The following is a 15975-nucleotide window of genomic DNA, read 5'->3' as shown; positions in this document are numbered from 1 at the left end:
TTTGTGTTTTGCAGATAGTACATAGCTTTACAAACCAGAAGACTGTAGGCCCCCTTCCCCTATGGGGTCCACACCCCCCTCATATATGTAATAAATGAGCCCCTTAGTTCAGTGTTGCTTAATTGTACAAATCAATGTCTGAACAATCACCCTGGTTGTACTACTTTAGGATTCACTCATTTTCTTTCTACTAGTTATTCACCTTTCATACTGCATTCAGCATTTTCCTGTCATTTAATATCAGCCATTCTTGAAAGATGCTTGCTCAAAGAAAGTCAAAGCTCATTATCTGGATGTTAAGGCTCGTTGGGTTGAATGTGGAAATGGGGATCAGAGTAATTTATTTTCACAGCACACCTGTACTGCAATAAAATAATTTGCATAGAGTGTGCTATACAGTGTTCAAGGTTCAAGGATTTGTAAATATGTTTTTCTGCAATGCTCCGTGTTTTGCCCCATGGGCAGGCCATGGCTCCTTGCTATTTCCATTACTGCTGTTTACTCACAGTGGTCAAGCAGTCAAGGAAGACAAGAAGAACAGAGCAAATGAACTCCTGTTACTGCGAAGTTGCTGGGTTGTGGTTTGGTCAAAGCTCCTCCTGACTCCAGTGAGAGCCTTCACTAAGAGAGGCCTTCAGGGTTTGGTCTTTGAATACCACCTGATATATTGAATATACGCAAAAGATTTATTTATTGATTGATTGATGTATTCATCACTTCTCACAGGAGTTTCTCTAGAAAGAATGTTGCTGCACACCAGTGCACAACCTTGCTGATTAAGTGTTAATTGTGTATCTCATAACTGTGCATGTTCCTAGAAGTGTCAAAAGATTTGCTCCAGATGTGGCTCTTCTTCAGTGGAAAAGAATGGAAATGTGTGTACAAATACATGCAATGACCACACACAGAGACATATATGTGTATATAAATACATGTGTGCATATACACATAGGATATTTCATGTTTGCTTTCATTTAAAGTACCATGTCTTAGTAGTGAGACATATCCCAAGATTTTTATATTCTTTTCCAAAATTTCAGCTTAGCTAAAAAATGCCTTTTTAACATGGTTTCCTGAGGAAATGACGCTTTTGTGGTTATTCTCGCTGCGTGTTGGCTTTTGCATTTGGCCTGTAACAATCTTTTTGTCCAGTCACTGATTTTAATTAAATTTGATATGGGGTAGAAGTCTCAACGATAGGAAGTTCTTACAGGATTAATGAAAACTGGCTGCCAAATGCAGGAGGAAAATCTATTAATACTCCATCTGAAAGAAAGAGTGAAGCTTGAGCTCACTCCTTTGAAACAATAAGATATTATGAATGCCCCAACCGTGGGAAAAACTTCAATCAGCACTCACACTAGAAAATCCAACCACAAGATACACATTCATAGGAAACCAGGCTTCATCCGCCGTTTGCTTTGATACGTGGCATATGATTAAAAGAAAACTGAACACATTATGTGTCCTTCCCTTTGAGGCTTCACACTCTGTAACCAGGTTTGTCTGTACACAAGGGAGATTTGAGGATCTGGCCCTAAACTAATGAAGAGCACGCTCCTTCCAACATCCTGACTCAAAATCTTTCCAAGTATGGGCTGAGACACTGCTATAAGCGTAAATCTGCCATAAACTTCTATCAAAGAAAGGCATATGTAGGATGAACTGGAGAAAATCACAGTGTAGTTTTCATAGGGAAAATATGCTTGATCATAATTCATAATTTGCAAGGAAAGGTGTGGAAGTTATGTTAGTCGGACTTTATAATCGCAACTGAACAAAGTGCTAAGATGATTTCCAAATAAGGAACAGCCTTGCCTTAAGATAAAGGAGGTGACTTGAAAAATTTCAGGCACCAAAAAACCAGTACTTTGAATAATACGCAGAACTTCGGGAAAGCTTGGGTTAAAGCTAAATACTGTCAAATTGCAAAGTCTTCCTTTCATGCACAATTGTTCCCACATGTGATATTGGAAATTAAGTTATTCTGGTTGAGATAACTTCTATAACTTTCAAAAATGGGATGTATCGATTGATGAATTTATAAAGCAAGTTCCACACACGTTATCTGAAAATCTTGTTTACAGATATTGTCTGCTAGATTGTTAGACAGGGGAAAGAGATTTTAAAGGAAAATAACTGAAATTCAAATCTAGGGGAAAGGCTGTCAGAGGCTGCTTCTTCTCAGATATCTAACGTGCATTGGTTTTGGTTACTGCTGGGGTGGAAAAACTATGCAAGATTTGTTTTATTTAAGTAGACATACTTTTGGTTGCTAAATCCAAGTGTCATAGGATCTTTTGGGTTAGAAATTCACCAGATTAGTTATGAATAACGAAAAATGAGAGTTTATCTGAAGTGAATTTATGGGCCAAAATTACACAGGAGCTTGAACACATAAATAATTTCAGTTCATATGCACACATTTTCCCAGATACATTTTTAGTTGCACAAGTATCAGGCATGAAAATTATGTAGAATTCCCGGAACTGCATAAGTTGCTGATGACAAAGCCACACAACAGAGTACTTGAAATTCTGAGATGGCTTCTGGAAATGTGACTTCTGATCAGTAAGTTGAAATTCAATATCAAATGCATACTTTAATTTTTTTAAAATAAGTTAATTTGCCAAACAAAGTTCCTAAGAGTATTTTGATAGTCCTCAAGTTTTTTAGTTTTCCCAGAATAGCTGTTATGCTACCTCACCTCTATTTGATACTGTAATAAGGTCTTTCTCATTAATACTCCATTCATTCATACCTAATTGCCTTAAATGATTAAAACCCAAGTTAAATAAATAACTTGATATATCATTAACCTGTATAATCTCAGAAGGGTAAGCATTGACTATCAAACATGCATTATTGCTTAAAAGTCCTTATATATCAAGTAGATGAGATATATTGTATTCATGTTACATACCAAACGTTCTTTATAACCAGTATAATAAAGTTAAATGCTTCCTTACACTTTCTCCGTCACAATCCTAAGTCACTTTGTTTTAACATGGGACTGAAAAATGTCTCTTTTTTAACTTGAAAAAATTTACTGACTGGTATGACAGTCATCTTTTATTTGGCCAGAGTGGGACAATAGATATCTCTCTTAATGGTTAATATTTTATATCCTCACATACCTGCTATGAAAAATTAAATTCTTCTTACTCGTAGTCACAGACTAGAATTAAGGGTCAAAAATGACTGTTAAAACATCCATGGTTTGATTTTGCCATTCTGTATAGCTACAAAAAAAGGCCCTGAACTAGGTTATACTGTAAAGCACCATTCCCTGTGATAATCTTCCAGGGCTTTGGCTTTTAAGCAGTTCTTAGTAACATCTGTCTCTCTCCTGTCCCCTCCAAACATACAGATATATCTGGTGGGAGGGAAGGGAGAGACTTGCAACTTTGTTATTTTCAGGCTGTTCTTTAAAACCGAGGCTGCAAGTGTTTCAAGTGACCCCTTTTCTTCTACCAAAAAGGTTCCTGATATGAACTTGTTGGGGGTCTGGGTGTGCCCTCAATGGAAGTTTTCACATTGGCCTCAGTGGATAAACTGTCAAGACCAGTGACTTTAACTTTCACACCTCCATTTTGCATTTCATCCTCTTTTTAATTCTGGGTTGAAGTCTGGCTGCATGCACCCTGATGACTAAGTCTCATTTTTACAGACTTTTTAGCTTTCAATTTAGAATATTTTTGAAAAAAAGGTTTGGCTTGCTTTCTGTGTATTTCAGTAAGAATAACAATCTGAAGCCTTTATAATATTTAACAAATTACTTTCCCAAACTCTTGAAGAGTGTCTATAGTTATAACATATGTTTTTAAACTTTGCAACTTCAAACCACTGAAAGACAGTATATCAAGAGTTGGGGAGTTCTGTATACCTTCACTGGAATGATTAAGCATGTGATAAATCTATGACATTTTTCTAATACATCATATAACTAGGTGGGTTTTTTACAGTATAAATAAAATAAAGGACAGTTCTACTCATGCTGCTAATGCTAAGGGAATTAAAAAGGAAAGTCTGTGTCACTGAAAAGAGGGAATACTGTCTTTGGGGTCACTCCAAAATGCTGTTTCTGTTATAAGAATAGTAGTCTCATTTACAAGAATTTACAATTCACTGTGATTTTTTAGTGGCTTGAAATGCCTGCTACTTGTTACGGACCATGTTGACACAGATCAGCCTAAGAAACTGGGTCAGCTGACAAGATATTCCCTATATTATTACCTCCCTGTAGTATTAACGTGTGGGTCCTTCTGTGTGAGTTTCTGAACATGGTTTGCTGTCAACTGTATAGTTTCATTTGCAATTATTAAAAAGTCATTTCTCTTTAAGTTAGGGGAAAAAAATTAAAACTATTTAGTATTTCATTTCTCAAAGCTTGGCCATTTTCCTGTATTGCTCTCTCTGGAGCCTTGTCTTTTCATTCAGCTTCATTTTTGACTACGGATTATTCATTTATGGATGGGCAGCTGTAGAAACTTGCTTTTTGCATATGCAAATCAATCATGGTAATGTTTATCATAAGAAGATTTTGTGGCAGTGGAAAAGGGGTTGTGGCAACATGTTCTTGATTTCAATTGTATCTTCTACAAATGGAATTGGCTTCCTCGCTTCACCTTCAGTGGATTTTACTATTTTTTTTTGACATTTACCCCTTGGACCACTCACTAAGCAAGCTGTTCGATTCACTTACAGATCATGATTTTGGAAGGAGCTGGCAGAATGAGTATCAATTCCAGCAGCAATCTACTCCACCAGCAGCCTTCCTGGACAGATGGGTATTCCACGTGCAATGGTAGGAAGAATTCAATGTCTCTGAGCCATGCTTTTCAGGGGGGAGGCAGGGCGGAAGGGGCTACTGCACCTTTAAGAATGCACAAATATTATTTTTCAGTAATACTAATTTACAGAAGTTTCACTTCTGGTAAGAAAATTTTCCATTTTTTAATTTATTTGTAAAAAGCTGAACTTGCAGCACCGTTTCGGAAAGTGACCAGTTTATGGTTCATTTCCTTACTGGTTCTTTTTCTTAAAATGAATTTAGTGGTGCTGAAAGTGCCAAAAGTTCCCTCCCGTCGGTCCAGAATTCTCTCTCTCTTACCTTCACCCCTCAAGTCTTTTCTGAACCCACATTACTCTTCAACACTAATCACCCTTCCAGCTTACAGGGGAATAGTCTTTTTTGCTCCTTTACTGTATTTGCTTTTTCAGCTCAAATTACTAGATATCTTTCAAATTAGACTGGCATTAGAGCACTAGATAACTTGTGATCTGACCCCTTTTCTTTTCTTCCTCACTATTTCTGATTATTTGGCTATAGGTATAAAAATGTGTTCATATCTACATATATGTAGTGTTTGATATAATTTTAAAATTCTTTTTATCACTCAGTCAACAGCTAAACCCTTAAAATCTAAACAAACACATGCTGCAGTTGTCCTTCTAATCCAAATGATGCCGCAAGAAAACTTACAATAAAATTTCCCACTTAATGATGCTCTTGTTCTCTTTTATATGTGATTTCTAAATGCACAGGAATGCTTAAGAGTGCACTTAATAAATGTGCTGACTTGCGTGTAACAGATTCATAGGGGAAAAAATCCTGACAGAGTTTAATTTTGCACAGAATTTCATGGAGGGAAATGGTAGGATCTATTTTGATGTTTCCAGTGTGTAACTTACCAGAATTCACTTGTGTTTTAGAGGCACAGGAAGCTGAAAGCTCAAACCAGCCTCTACAGTCATTCACCACTTCGCTTCCTTTTACCCAGCTACTCTTCCTCTCACTAAAGGGTCTCCATTTACATTAGCAGTCTAGCGGCCTCTGAAATTTCTTTACCCTTCTGAAGTGATGGGAATACATACCAACCTCCTTTTCAGGGAATACTTGATGGCTGTATCAAACCTTTATTCTCTGACATGCCACACTCTTAATCATTTCCACACTCATTCCCCAAATTCTTCGACAGGAGGATGAGAAACAGTACTGCAAACTCCCTAAGTTACTGACACAGACCTTGTTGGCCAATGTTGATAAAGAAACCTAAGTAACTGTAGAGCTTTTTTTTGTTTACCTGGAAACTAGCATTGGGCACAGTATCTCAACCAAAGAGACTTCAGTTCCAGTGGGACCTGAGGGGATGTGATTTCCTAAAACGCGCCAACTCTGTTGCTTGTGGTCCTCTAGCAATATCCACTGTTGTCAGTATTTCTTACAGCTGTGTGGGTAATCTTTTTCTTGGGGACATTGAGAACACACTGGTGCTACATTCTGGACCTAGGCCATGGCAGTCTTTTCTCCTTCTATAATTTAGTTACCTCTGCAGTGTCTCATTCCTTCATTGTTAAAGCCTTCATGTGCTTGTGACCATTTTACCATGCCACCGTCTCTGCCTGGCATATTCCATTGTTCTCCTTTCCCAAGGAATAAATTGCACTGGACTCCTTTTGCCAGCTCTTCTGTGAGGGTAGACCAAAGCAGTCCTGCCTTTGCTCCTATCTTATATAATTATCCTATCCTCACATACAATTTCTTTCATTTACACACGTAAATTACTATTGTCCACTGTCATACAACTGAGAGCAGCTGAAAAGTTTGCCAAAAAAAGATTCAGGCATCTTAACAAGAAAATTAGGCAGCTTCCATAACTAAAAATTAATTTTACAACTGCATTCAGAAATCACCTTACTTGACTACAGAAATAACGTGCATTCATCAGAAAGTGAGCTCTATCATGAAGCTGTGGGTCATACTGATAGGCTTTTAGTATGGGGCAATATGAGAATGCCTTGGCTTTTACCATTTTTTGACTGAATCCCACAGTCCATATTCAGTCCTTATTAAGACCTTATTCAAAGAAAATTTCCACATCATATTATGAAAATTTTGCAAAGCTTTTCCATCATTTTCTGATGCATTATGATTATTTCCCCACACAAGGATCAATATACCTTTTCAACACTACTTCTGTAAGGTACCTTCCATCAAAGAATTTTGGTGTACTTAGCCAACATTAATAAATTATTTCCTACATACTTAATCTGCCAAGAGAGGTGTAATGTAATAATTCCCAGTTTATAATAGAAAGCTGAAGCAAAAAAAAAAAAATAACAATACCTTCTCCAGCAACAGATACTGAACTAATGCTAAGGACTGAGAAAATAATCTACATCTGTGGTCTTCCAGGGAATGCAATTTAGCTGTAGATCTTTCTTGTTGTTTACATACTCCTGTGGTCTTAACAGAGAGAGTAAGTACCTATTCTCTTTTCCAGTGTCCAGCAGCTTCTACGGAACCCAGTGGCATGAAATACACCCACAGTACTGGACTAAATTTCAAGTCTGGGAGTGGCTGCAGCATCTCCTTGATACCAACCAACTGGATGCCAACTGCATACCCTTTCAGGAGTTTGATATCAATGGGGAACATCTGTGCCGTATGAGCCTGCAGGAATTCACTCAGGCAGCTGGGACAGCAGGGCAACTGCTTTATAGCAACCTTCAGCACCTAAAATGGAATGGTAAATAGATGTTAGGCAGAGACATATGTACAGTGGTCTGAATTCTGGGATCTTCAAAAGTTGCTTACATTCCCCAGAGACCTACCTGGCAGATCTGATTTGCTACATTTGCTATAAGCTGCTTATACCTCATTCATTGTATTGCTAAACTGCTTAGATATGACATAAAGCAGAAGTCTGAAGGACCAGGGGAAAGGGTATGTTCCCACTCTAAGGAACTCTAAAATAAGCCCTCTGGCTCATCTGTAGCAGTTGCTGCTAGTACCTATATTATTAGAACCTAATATCTATGATTCTTCTGGCTCATTGTCATAGATCGTGTCTGTTGTATGCTTTCTTGCAGGCCAGTGTGGAAGTGACATGTACCAATCTCATAATGCCATTGTGAAGACAGAACAAACAGGTGAGTAACAGCTGGGTAGCTTTCTTTGATGGTGACAAAAAGTGGAAGCTGTCCATTCCAAGAAAGACACATCAAAATGGCATTACATAAAATGGAAAGTGTATCATGCAGAATAAAAGAAGTAAAACAAATATCAGTAAATGTCTACTTTTTCAAGTTTTGAGTCATACCACTGAATCTTAGTTTGCATGTGGCCACTTTTTCTGGGAGACCTCTGCAGTATCAGCTCCTTGGAGTTGGAATAGTTCACAGTACTCAGTTAGTACAGCTTGTCAAGGACTTCATTCTATGCTTCATTCAGCAGATTTCAAAGGAACTAATTTCACTGTATTCTTAGTTTTAAAAAAGAGAAAAAATATTTTGTTGTGAAGTGCTGTTAGTGTTTAAAATGAGGAAATTTACAAACAAAACTTTGAGAGAAAAAAGAAAGGTTACATTTCAAATTCTTCACGTTTTAATGAAACTAAAATACAGGTAGTATTTTGGTTTGACCAAATCTGCATTTTTCCTGTGGAAGTCTTTTTTCCCAGTGTTTTCATATCTACAACCCTTTTCTCCAAAGACTTCCTTTCACCAAGAAAAGAACTTCAGCTTGGTTCAATCTTCCTCTTCAGGCACAATTATTTTTCTGGTTCCTTTGCCAGAGCACCTCTCTCTGTATCCAAACACTCTCTATCTCACTAGTCCCAGCCTCTTTGTGTGTGGGTTTGTTCATAAGCGGTTTTAATATCTCCTGGCGGAACAAATACAGATTCACAGCATGCGGTGTCTCTGACAAATACTGCCAGCCTGCTTATTCAGCTAATCTGGAAGAGTCCAGCCTCTCCAGCCAGGGACACTATTCACCTTCTTGCAGTGGGCAAGCACTGCGATCTGTGATGCGCTCCTTGCCTGTGCCCACGTAGCGCAGGCGATGTGCACACGGCAGCCTCAATGTTTGCCATATAGGAAATTACAGTAATCTTTTAAGTCCTGATTTATGAGATCTTGGTATAATATTAGTTTCTCTTCCTACTAGAGATAAACAACGCAGTGTGAAGTGCCTCAGCTGCACATCCTGGAAAGGCCAAAGCCCAGGACTAACTAACTGATGGTTAGTTGTGCTGAATCAGGAGTGGCGAGGAGGGCCTCTGGCAATGCCGACCACGGGCAGTGGGAGTGGGTTTAGTTTGTGCATGAGGAGGAGCAGACGGTGCAGATTGGGGCTGCTGGGGAAGGGACTCCTTGTGAACCACCACGGACAGGTTGCTTGGAGGGGAAGCCTGCCTCGTCCCAGCAGACCATTGCAACTGCAAAGGCATGGGTACTGAAAAAGGCCAAAATGGGAAGACAAGCTGTCTCCCCACGTTCTGGCTAGGTAAGGCCTGTTTTCAGAGGCAACATCAGGCAGATCAGGTGTCCAAGCAAGCAAAGGGTGTGTGCTGTTGTAGGAACACAAGCTCTGGGTGCCCAAACATGCAGCTATTACTTAGCATGCCTGCTAAATTCCTGTGTCGTAAGTGGTAGCTCAGCCAAACGTGATGATTTAGCTATAACTAATTTTGGTTGTTTTTTTTCATTTATATGAACATGAAATGAAGTAAAACCTAGATTTGAACCCTTTATCTCATCCTTTCTGTCTTGGATTCAAAAGGAAAAGAGATTTTTTTACAGCTTCTGACCTCAAAAATGCACTGTGAAGAGAGTAATTTCCTGATCAGTGTCCAGGTCATAAAGGCAATGTTTCTGTTCTGCCTATATTGAGCCATCTGACCAGAAGGTTACTAAACATTATTGCTCTTCAATCATTAATGTGTTTTTTATGTTAAAGATGGAAACTTGATGTGCCTGAAATAAAATGGCTCTTCACATAGGATTAGGCTTTGATGTTTCTCACTAGGTGCTTAAACATGAAGCTCTGTTTCAGAGGGGACTTTTGAGTTCTACCATTATAGAAATAAATGATTATTATAAGCATCCTCTGGTTTTACTAGATATTTGAGAACACTTTCATCTCTATGGCACCAAAGCACTGTCATAATCACTATGGGCTGAGAATGTGGGACTAGATTGGGTAGAATTAGACTTGGTCTGTCATAGGAAAAGTCCTTCAAGGGCAGACATAAATGATATATTAGCCAGGAAAAGGAAGAGCCTGCTACATTATTTCTAAAAGTCAGTGCTTTGTGTAAGTACATTTGCCTGAGTATGCAAAACCCCATCCATAATTTGAGTGAAAGGAAATAATTTCATGCATAGACCTTTCACTTCTTGGTTCCTTTCACATCTCTTTTTTGCAGATTTCTTATTTTCTTCTTTCTCAATATTCAACTCTGTGCTAAAAAATGTTCTTTTAGTTATCTGATTTTCCTTTTTGTCCTTTACCTTCAGATCCATCATTAATGGTGTCCTGGAAAGAAGAAAATTACCTGTATGACAGTGGCTATGGTAGCACAGTAGGTAACTAACATCACAATACTTCATGCATTTCTGAAATGGCTTTATTGTTTGAGTCTATTACTTTAAATGTATTCTTTCCAATTCCCAGAGCTATTGGACAGTAAAACATTCTGTCGTGCTCAGATTTCCATGACGACACCTAGTCACCAGACTCCTGGTAAGGAACTTGCAATTATATTGTTAATTGTTTGTCACTTGTCCCAGAGCTACCAACATATAATAGTCTCTGTGGTCTTCTGTTGTAGGACTGAATCTGAGCTTCCAGTAATTTTAAACCAAGCAATAATGATCCTGACAGCTCTTTTAGCTATCATTATTACAATAGCTTGCTTTAAAGAAATGCTTCTCTCTTCTCTCTGTCAAGATCAAATAATCTGGAATCTCCATGTATCTTTTAAAGTGACTGAGTCAAAGGGGAAGATGTTAGTGTCAGGGAGATGCAATGTTCCAGCTCCACCACACTTCTCTGTGGTGTAGCTGGGAAGGGGCAAATGGGTGCCACGTTCCCCCCCAGAAGTGTCTGTGTTTCCCTAGTGAGGCAGTGGTTCATGTTGAGTAGGATTGGGGGCTGAGTTTGGGGGTCAGCCTGGGGGAGCCATAGGTCAGGCACGAAGCCCTCTGCCCAACTGCTGTAGCAGAAGGGCTTCCTCCTGGAGCTCATCTCAGCTGACAGCAGGGCAGGTACTGCATGCCTCTGGACCCCTCCACGGGGCAGAGATGCAATCTGCCTGCTAAAGGGCAGGAGAAAGACCAAACCTATGTGCAGTAGTGTCCAGCAAAAGTGCAGTCTGTGCACATGTGTTGGGGTGCTCTGCGGGCCGTGTCCCAGGGGCAGGCACCACAGGCAGAGGTGAGAGGGCGAAGCAGCGGAAAAAGAGGAGAGCAGTGATGGCAGGGGAGCGAGAAAGGGGGCAGGTCCTTCCTAGAAGGCTGTTAAGCAAAGTGACCTGAGGGAGAAAGCAGTGGATATCATGGGAGGCTGAGAAAGGGAAGCACACTGCTGAGGATGCGGCCTTGCTGCGCTGTCTCTGCACCGGGGGCAGCCCTGTGCCTCTGTACGCCCAAGCAGTCACCGCTTCTGTGCCTGCCTCCACTGCATTCCCTGGTCTGGCAGCACAGCTGGACTTGCCAAGTGTAAACTAATGCACTCAGCATTAGACTAAAAAAAAAAAAAAAAGAGAGAGAAAACCTGACCAGAAGAAGAAAACCACCAAACTTTAAAGCTCTCTGTTTGCTTTCTCCGTCACCTCCACCCACTATCACAAGATGGCTACCAGGATTTCAGAGCTCTCTAACAGGACTGGGGACCTGTCAAGATCCTGGCATGGTGTGTTTACCCTCTGACTGCTTAAGCCTAGAGCTAGGGTGGCACGCCAAGGGCACAGCCTCCTGTAAAAACTGAATTTGTATATCCCGTAAAAAAATGGCTCATTCCTGAATCATATGCAAATACCGTGCAACCTTTAGTCAAAAGTTTTGCAAGACAGCTTTGTTGAAACTACATCATAACTCTTTTAATCTGTCAGGCCCCAGCCTCCTAACATGGCATGTTTGAAACCGGTCTCCACGTAGGAGTGGTGGCAGAGCAGGAGACTATTTACACAGCTGAAATCCAGAATAAATAACCAGCCAGGCAGAAGGCAACTAAACTTCCAAGAATAAATCTCCAGTCAAATGGAGCATAATAGACATTTGCAAGTGCATTGTGGGATTTTAAAATGAGGAGGATTTATATAAGAGGCCAAATAAAGGACTGGGTCCTTCTGTCCTTGACTAGAGTTCCCACAGACTTTTAATAACATCAAGGGAATCATAATTTGAGGAAATGTGGTGAAATGAGGGTCATTTTACTTCCGCCCCTCTCCGCAAGCTGAGTGAGGTTCAGGCTAGTTCCTGATCTTTGAGAGCGGGAAGGCAAAATGACTTAAGAGTGCGATTGCTGCTTAGGGGTAAAGGACAATAATTATGTAAGGCTCAGAATAATGGAGGTTAGGCTTATCCTCACTGACCTGTTCAGTTTATGCTTCCAGTTATGTATGAATAAAGCAAGTGTGTGAATATCTTTGCATCTACCTTTTCACATGCAGTTATTGCAGTTGCTTGTGCAAATCTGACAAGTTTCTATGCAAATGATTATTTCCTGTGAGTCATTTTCCCATGCAAATGCCCGGTTTCCTTGAAAAGTATGATAATAGTGCATTCAAAGAAGCTGGGAAAAGGTGCGTGGGACCTTAAGCTTTGCTTTATGGAATTCAGGCACGAAGCGTTCTGAAAAGCAAACACAGAAGGAGCTCCCTCTCAGGACTATCCCACAGCTTTTGTGAGACTTAGAGCGATCAGATGAAAGCTATTCATTAATGACAAGAGCAGAGCCAAGCTGCAGTGGTTTTAGGGCAGGAGGGTTGAACGTGCAGACTGTGAGGTAGGTTACAGTCATGAACAGTGAGGAACTTTTCTTTTTATTCATTTCTGAAAAACACTTGTGCCAGAAACCCTATTCCTCCTCTGGCTGGCTGCAGGTGATAAAGTACCATTGATGAGAAATGGCTTGTTTCTATGGCTCTGAGCCATGAAATAATATATGCACGTCTAACTGCCAAATACTCCTACCAGCACAGTCCTGTTCCTCACCCCTGCCCACCCTCTCCTCCCCCCCAGACAACAATGCTGTGCCAGTTCATTATGTTTTAGTCTGGTGAAGTATTCTGTGCATTGGTACCAGTGCATACATTTCACATTAGGTCATCTCTTCAGAAACAAGTAAGCCCCCAATGATACATGCTTCTGCAAAGACTAAGGCATAATGGGACAATTCAGGATACCTTTTATAGACATGATCATCTTATTTTTCTCTCTCTCACACATAACATAAGGTGAGGTATTTGTTAATCAAATTTAGTTTCAAAAGCCAAATGTTTATCTCTGTATTCATTCTTTATTCATCAATGGTCTCTTTGTGAAATATGCTGATTTTCATATAGTACAGAAAACAAAACTCTCCTCCTTCCTCCTCACTTAGATTACCTTCTGAAAAGTGATTAGCTTTAAAAGAGATATTCGTTCTTTTTTGTGGTTTTATTTCTTTCAACCTGCTAGTCAATGGAAAGCCTTTAATCAAATCTACAAATAAGCTTCATTTTCCTTCTCTGCAGATTCTTCAGATGTGAAAAAAATGCAAGATCATACCCCAAAGTCCCACACCAAGAAGCACAGTAAGTTGACATCCGTGTTTATATAGTTGGTGGACCGAAGGAAAAAAAACACATTAAAAGCAAATCCCCTTTGGGAAGGAAAAGGAAGCATTTTGAAAGCAAAACTGGTTAGATCATTATTGTGATTGAGTCCTCCAAGGATCTGACTGTTTCTAGTACTGTTTGATTGTGTTATTTTTTACTCAGTTTTGTTGCATTTTTCAAATTGTTTTTATCAGTGAGGGCTTAGGGGGAAGCAACTAGAAATCAGTTCCCTCTGCCGTGTGCTGAGCTGGGCTGTCAGACTGGATTAAAGGAATGGTGAAGGAGACCCAGGATTAAATCAGAAAGGTCTGTGTGTGGGCATGGCCGTGATCATGCCCATGCGTGCTGGGTGCAGCATGCACCAGAGACCCTGCTCAGCGTCTCCTTGCAGAACTTTTCATGCATGACACCACAAGCAAGCACCTGCCCCTCAGTCCTGCCACATTCCTCTCCTCTCAGTCTTTCCACTCCCCTCATCTGCTTTTTCTGCTAGTTTTAAGTCAACGTGACTCTGGAGACAGGTTACCATAATTGTGATTTTTTTGCCATAGTCCCATTAATGTACTTTACAGAGATTTATCTTCTGTATGTCTCTTGCATCCTGTGTCATTCCCTATTTATAATAGAAAACCTGAACTGCATTTTGTAGTATTTCATTTCATCCTGTTTCAATATGGATTCCAGATTATCTGGCTCTTCCTGGCTCTTCTTCTTAGCCTGCTCTGTGACTTTCCCCAACCAGAACTCCTGGACTTTATCTGCAAAAAGATATTTTGTTTCCTTTTTCTGTGTGTATATCAAGGTTGCTAATGAAAGGATTAGATAGGACTGGTCTGAAGCCTGAGCTGTGAAGAACTGAAGTAATTTCGTTTGTTCAGCTTAGAGAAGAGAAGGCTGAGGAGTAACCTCATCACAGTCTACATCCTCCTCAAGGAGGGCAGCTGAGGGGAGGTGCTGATCTCCTGTCTCTGGTGACCAGCAACAGGACATGAGGAAATGGAATGAAGCTGCATCAGGGGAAGTTCAGATTTGACATAAGGAAAAGGTTCTTCACTGAGAGAGTGGTCAGTCACTGGAACAGGCTCCCCAGGAAAGTGTTCAGAGCACCAAGACTGTCAGAGTTCAAGGAGCATCTGGATGAAGCTCTTAGTCATATGCTTCGGTTTCGAGTAGCCCTGTGAGAAGCAGGGAGTTGAACATGATGATCCTTTTGGGTCCCTTCCAACTTGAGATATTCTATGATTCTAAGAACTCAGTTACAGCCTTGGCATATAGAAAAGGTCACTTTGCCATGCTGGATTATCCCATGTTTCCAGTTTCTTCAGTCCTACTCTGTGTCATGATCTATTTTACTGATGTCCAGATAGACCAGGTCCACATTTTGTTGGTTCTAGAAGACGATGATAATAACAAAGAGGAATACTGGATTAGTTGACTGAAATCTACCTCTATTCATTGCACTGTATACGATTTTCTGTTTACCTTCACATCTTTGACTAGCTTGTTTTCTTCTTAATTTGGTCTAAACCCTTGCATGCTTTTGAACTTGGACCAAAGGACTGCTATCCTTCTGGCTCACCTTGGCACTGTGTTTGTTATTCTTCATTCATAAACTACTACATCTGACTTGTTGGATTTATTTAATTTTTTTTCTTTTTGACCTGGACTTTCTGGTACCATTTCTACAGTAACTATGGGATGGATTTGTGCTTAAACTTAGAAATTTGTTTTTGCCTTTTCTGATATCACAGTCCAACTTTATTATACCCTTTTCACATACAATTTAGCCTAGCCAGTTTTGTCACTATCTCTCTGTCCACTCTACACTTTCTTCTTTAAGTCTACCTAAGGGACCTGGGACCAAATACTCATTGATGTGGAATGGCATTTCACCTCCTTTGCCTTCTGTCTGTCTTTTAAATGTGCGGAGATTCAGCGCCTTGGCTGTTTCACATACCGCACAACAATATCAGGTTACGTGCCATGGTGTAGAAGACTATCAAGACAAATGGGCAAATGAGATGAGGGGAAGACTTAAGCATGCTATCTTCAGGGCAGAAACAGTGCCAAAGGCAGAAGGAAGAAGTGGGTGATTTGGACTCTGCTTCCCCTGGTTGCTGGGGCTCCTACCTGCCTGCCATCAGGCTCAGACTGCCAAAGGCTGACTCTCATTGCCAGCCTCAGTGTAAAGGATATCAGCATTTTTTCCCTATATATCTCCAAGGTCCTGCACTCCAGGAATTGGAGTATGGCCTGTCCCTACTGACCACCATCATTAGATGACACACTGTAAGGACATGACATAAAAATGGCAAGCGTCGCCCAGAGAGCTCTTTAGACACTCTTGCCCCCTTTCCTCTTTCAG

At 40.2% G+C, this 15975-nt stretch overlaps 1 protein-coding gene across 1 annotated transcript in view; it reads left to right on the top strand.

The window, feature by feature from the left end:
• EHF (ets homologous factor) overlaps positions 1-15975 on the top strand; it is a 33861-nt gene that overhangs the window by 13484 nt on the left and 4402 nt on the right. Inside the window, exons 2-7 of the mRNA XM_014937182.1 lie at positions 4708-4807; positions 7287-7532; positions 7876-7935; positions 10306-10374; positions 10463-10531; positions 13527-13586. Of these exons, the coding sequence (XP_014792668.1) occupies positions 4711-4807; positions 7287-7532; positions 7876-7935; positions 10306-10374; positions 10463-10531; positions 13527-13586 (601 nt within the window). The 5' untranslated portion in view covers positions 4708-4710. The remainder of the gene's footprint in view (positions 1-4707; positions 4808-7286; positions 7533-7875; positions 7936-10305; positions 10375-10462; positions 10532-13526; positions 13587-15975) is intronic.

This window comes from Calidris pugnax, unplaced genomic scaffold, assembly GCF_001431845.1.
Source record: "Calidris pugnax isolate Ruff unplaced genomic scaffold, ASM143184v1 scaffold3, whole genome shotgun sequence".
NCBI lineage: Eukaryota > Metazoa > Chordata > Aves > Charadriiformes > Scolopacidae > Calidris > Calidris pugnax.
This window is presented reverse-complemented; position numbering and strand designations above follow the sequence as displayed.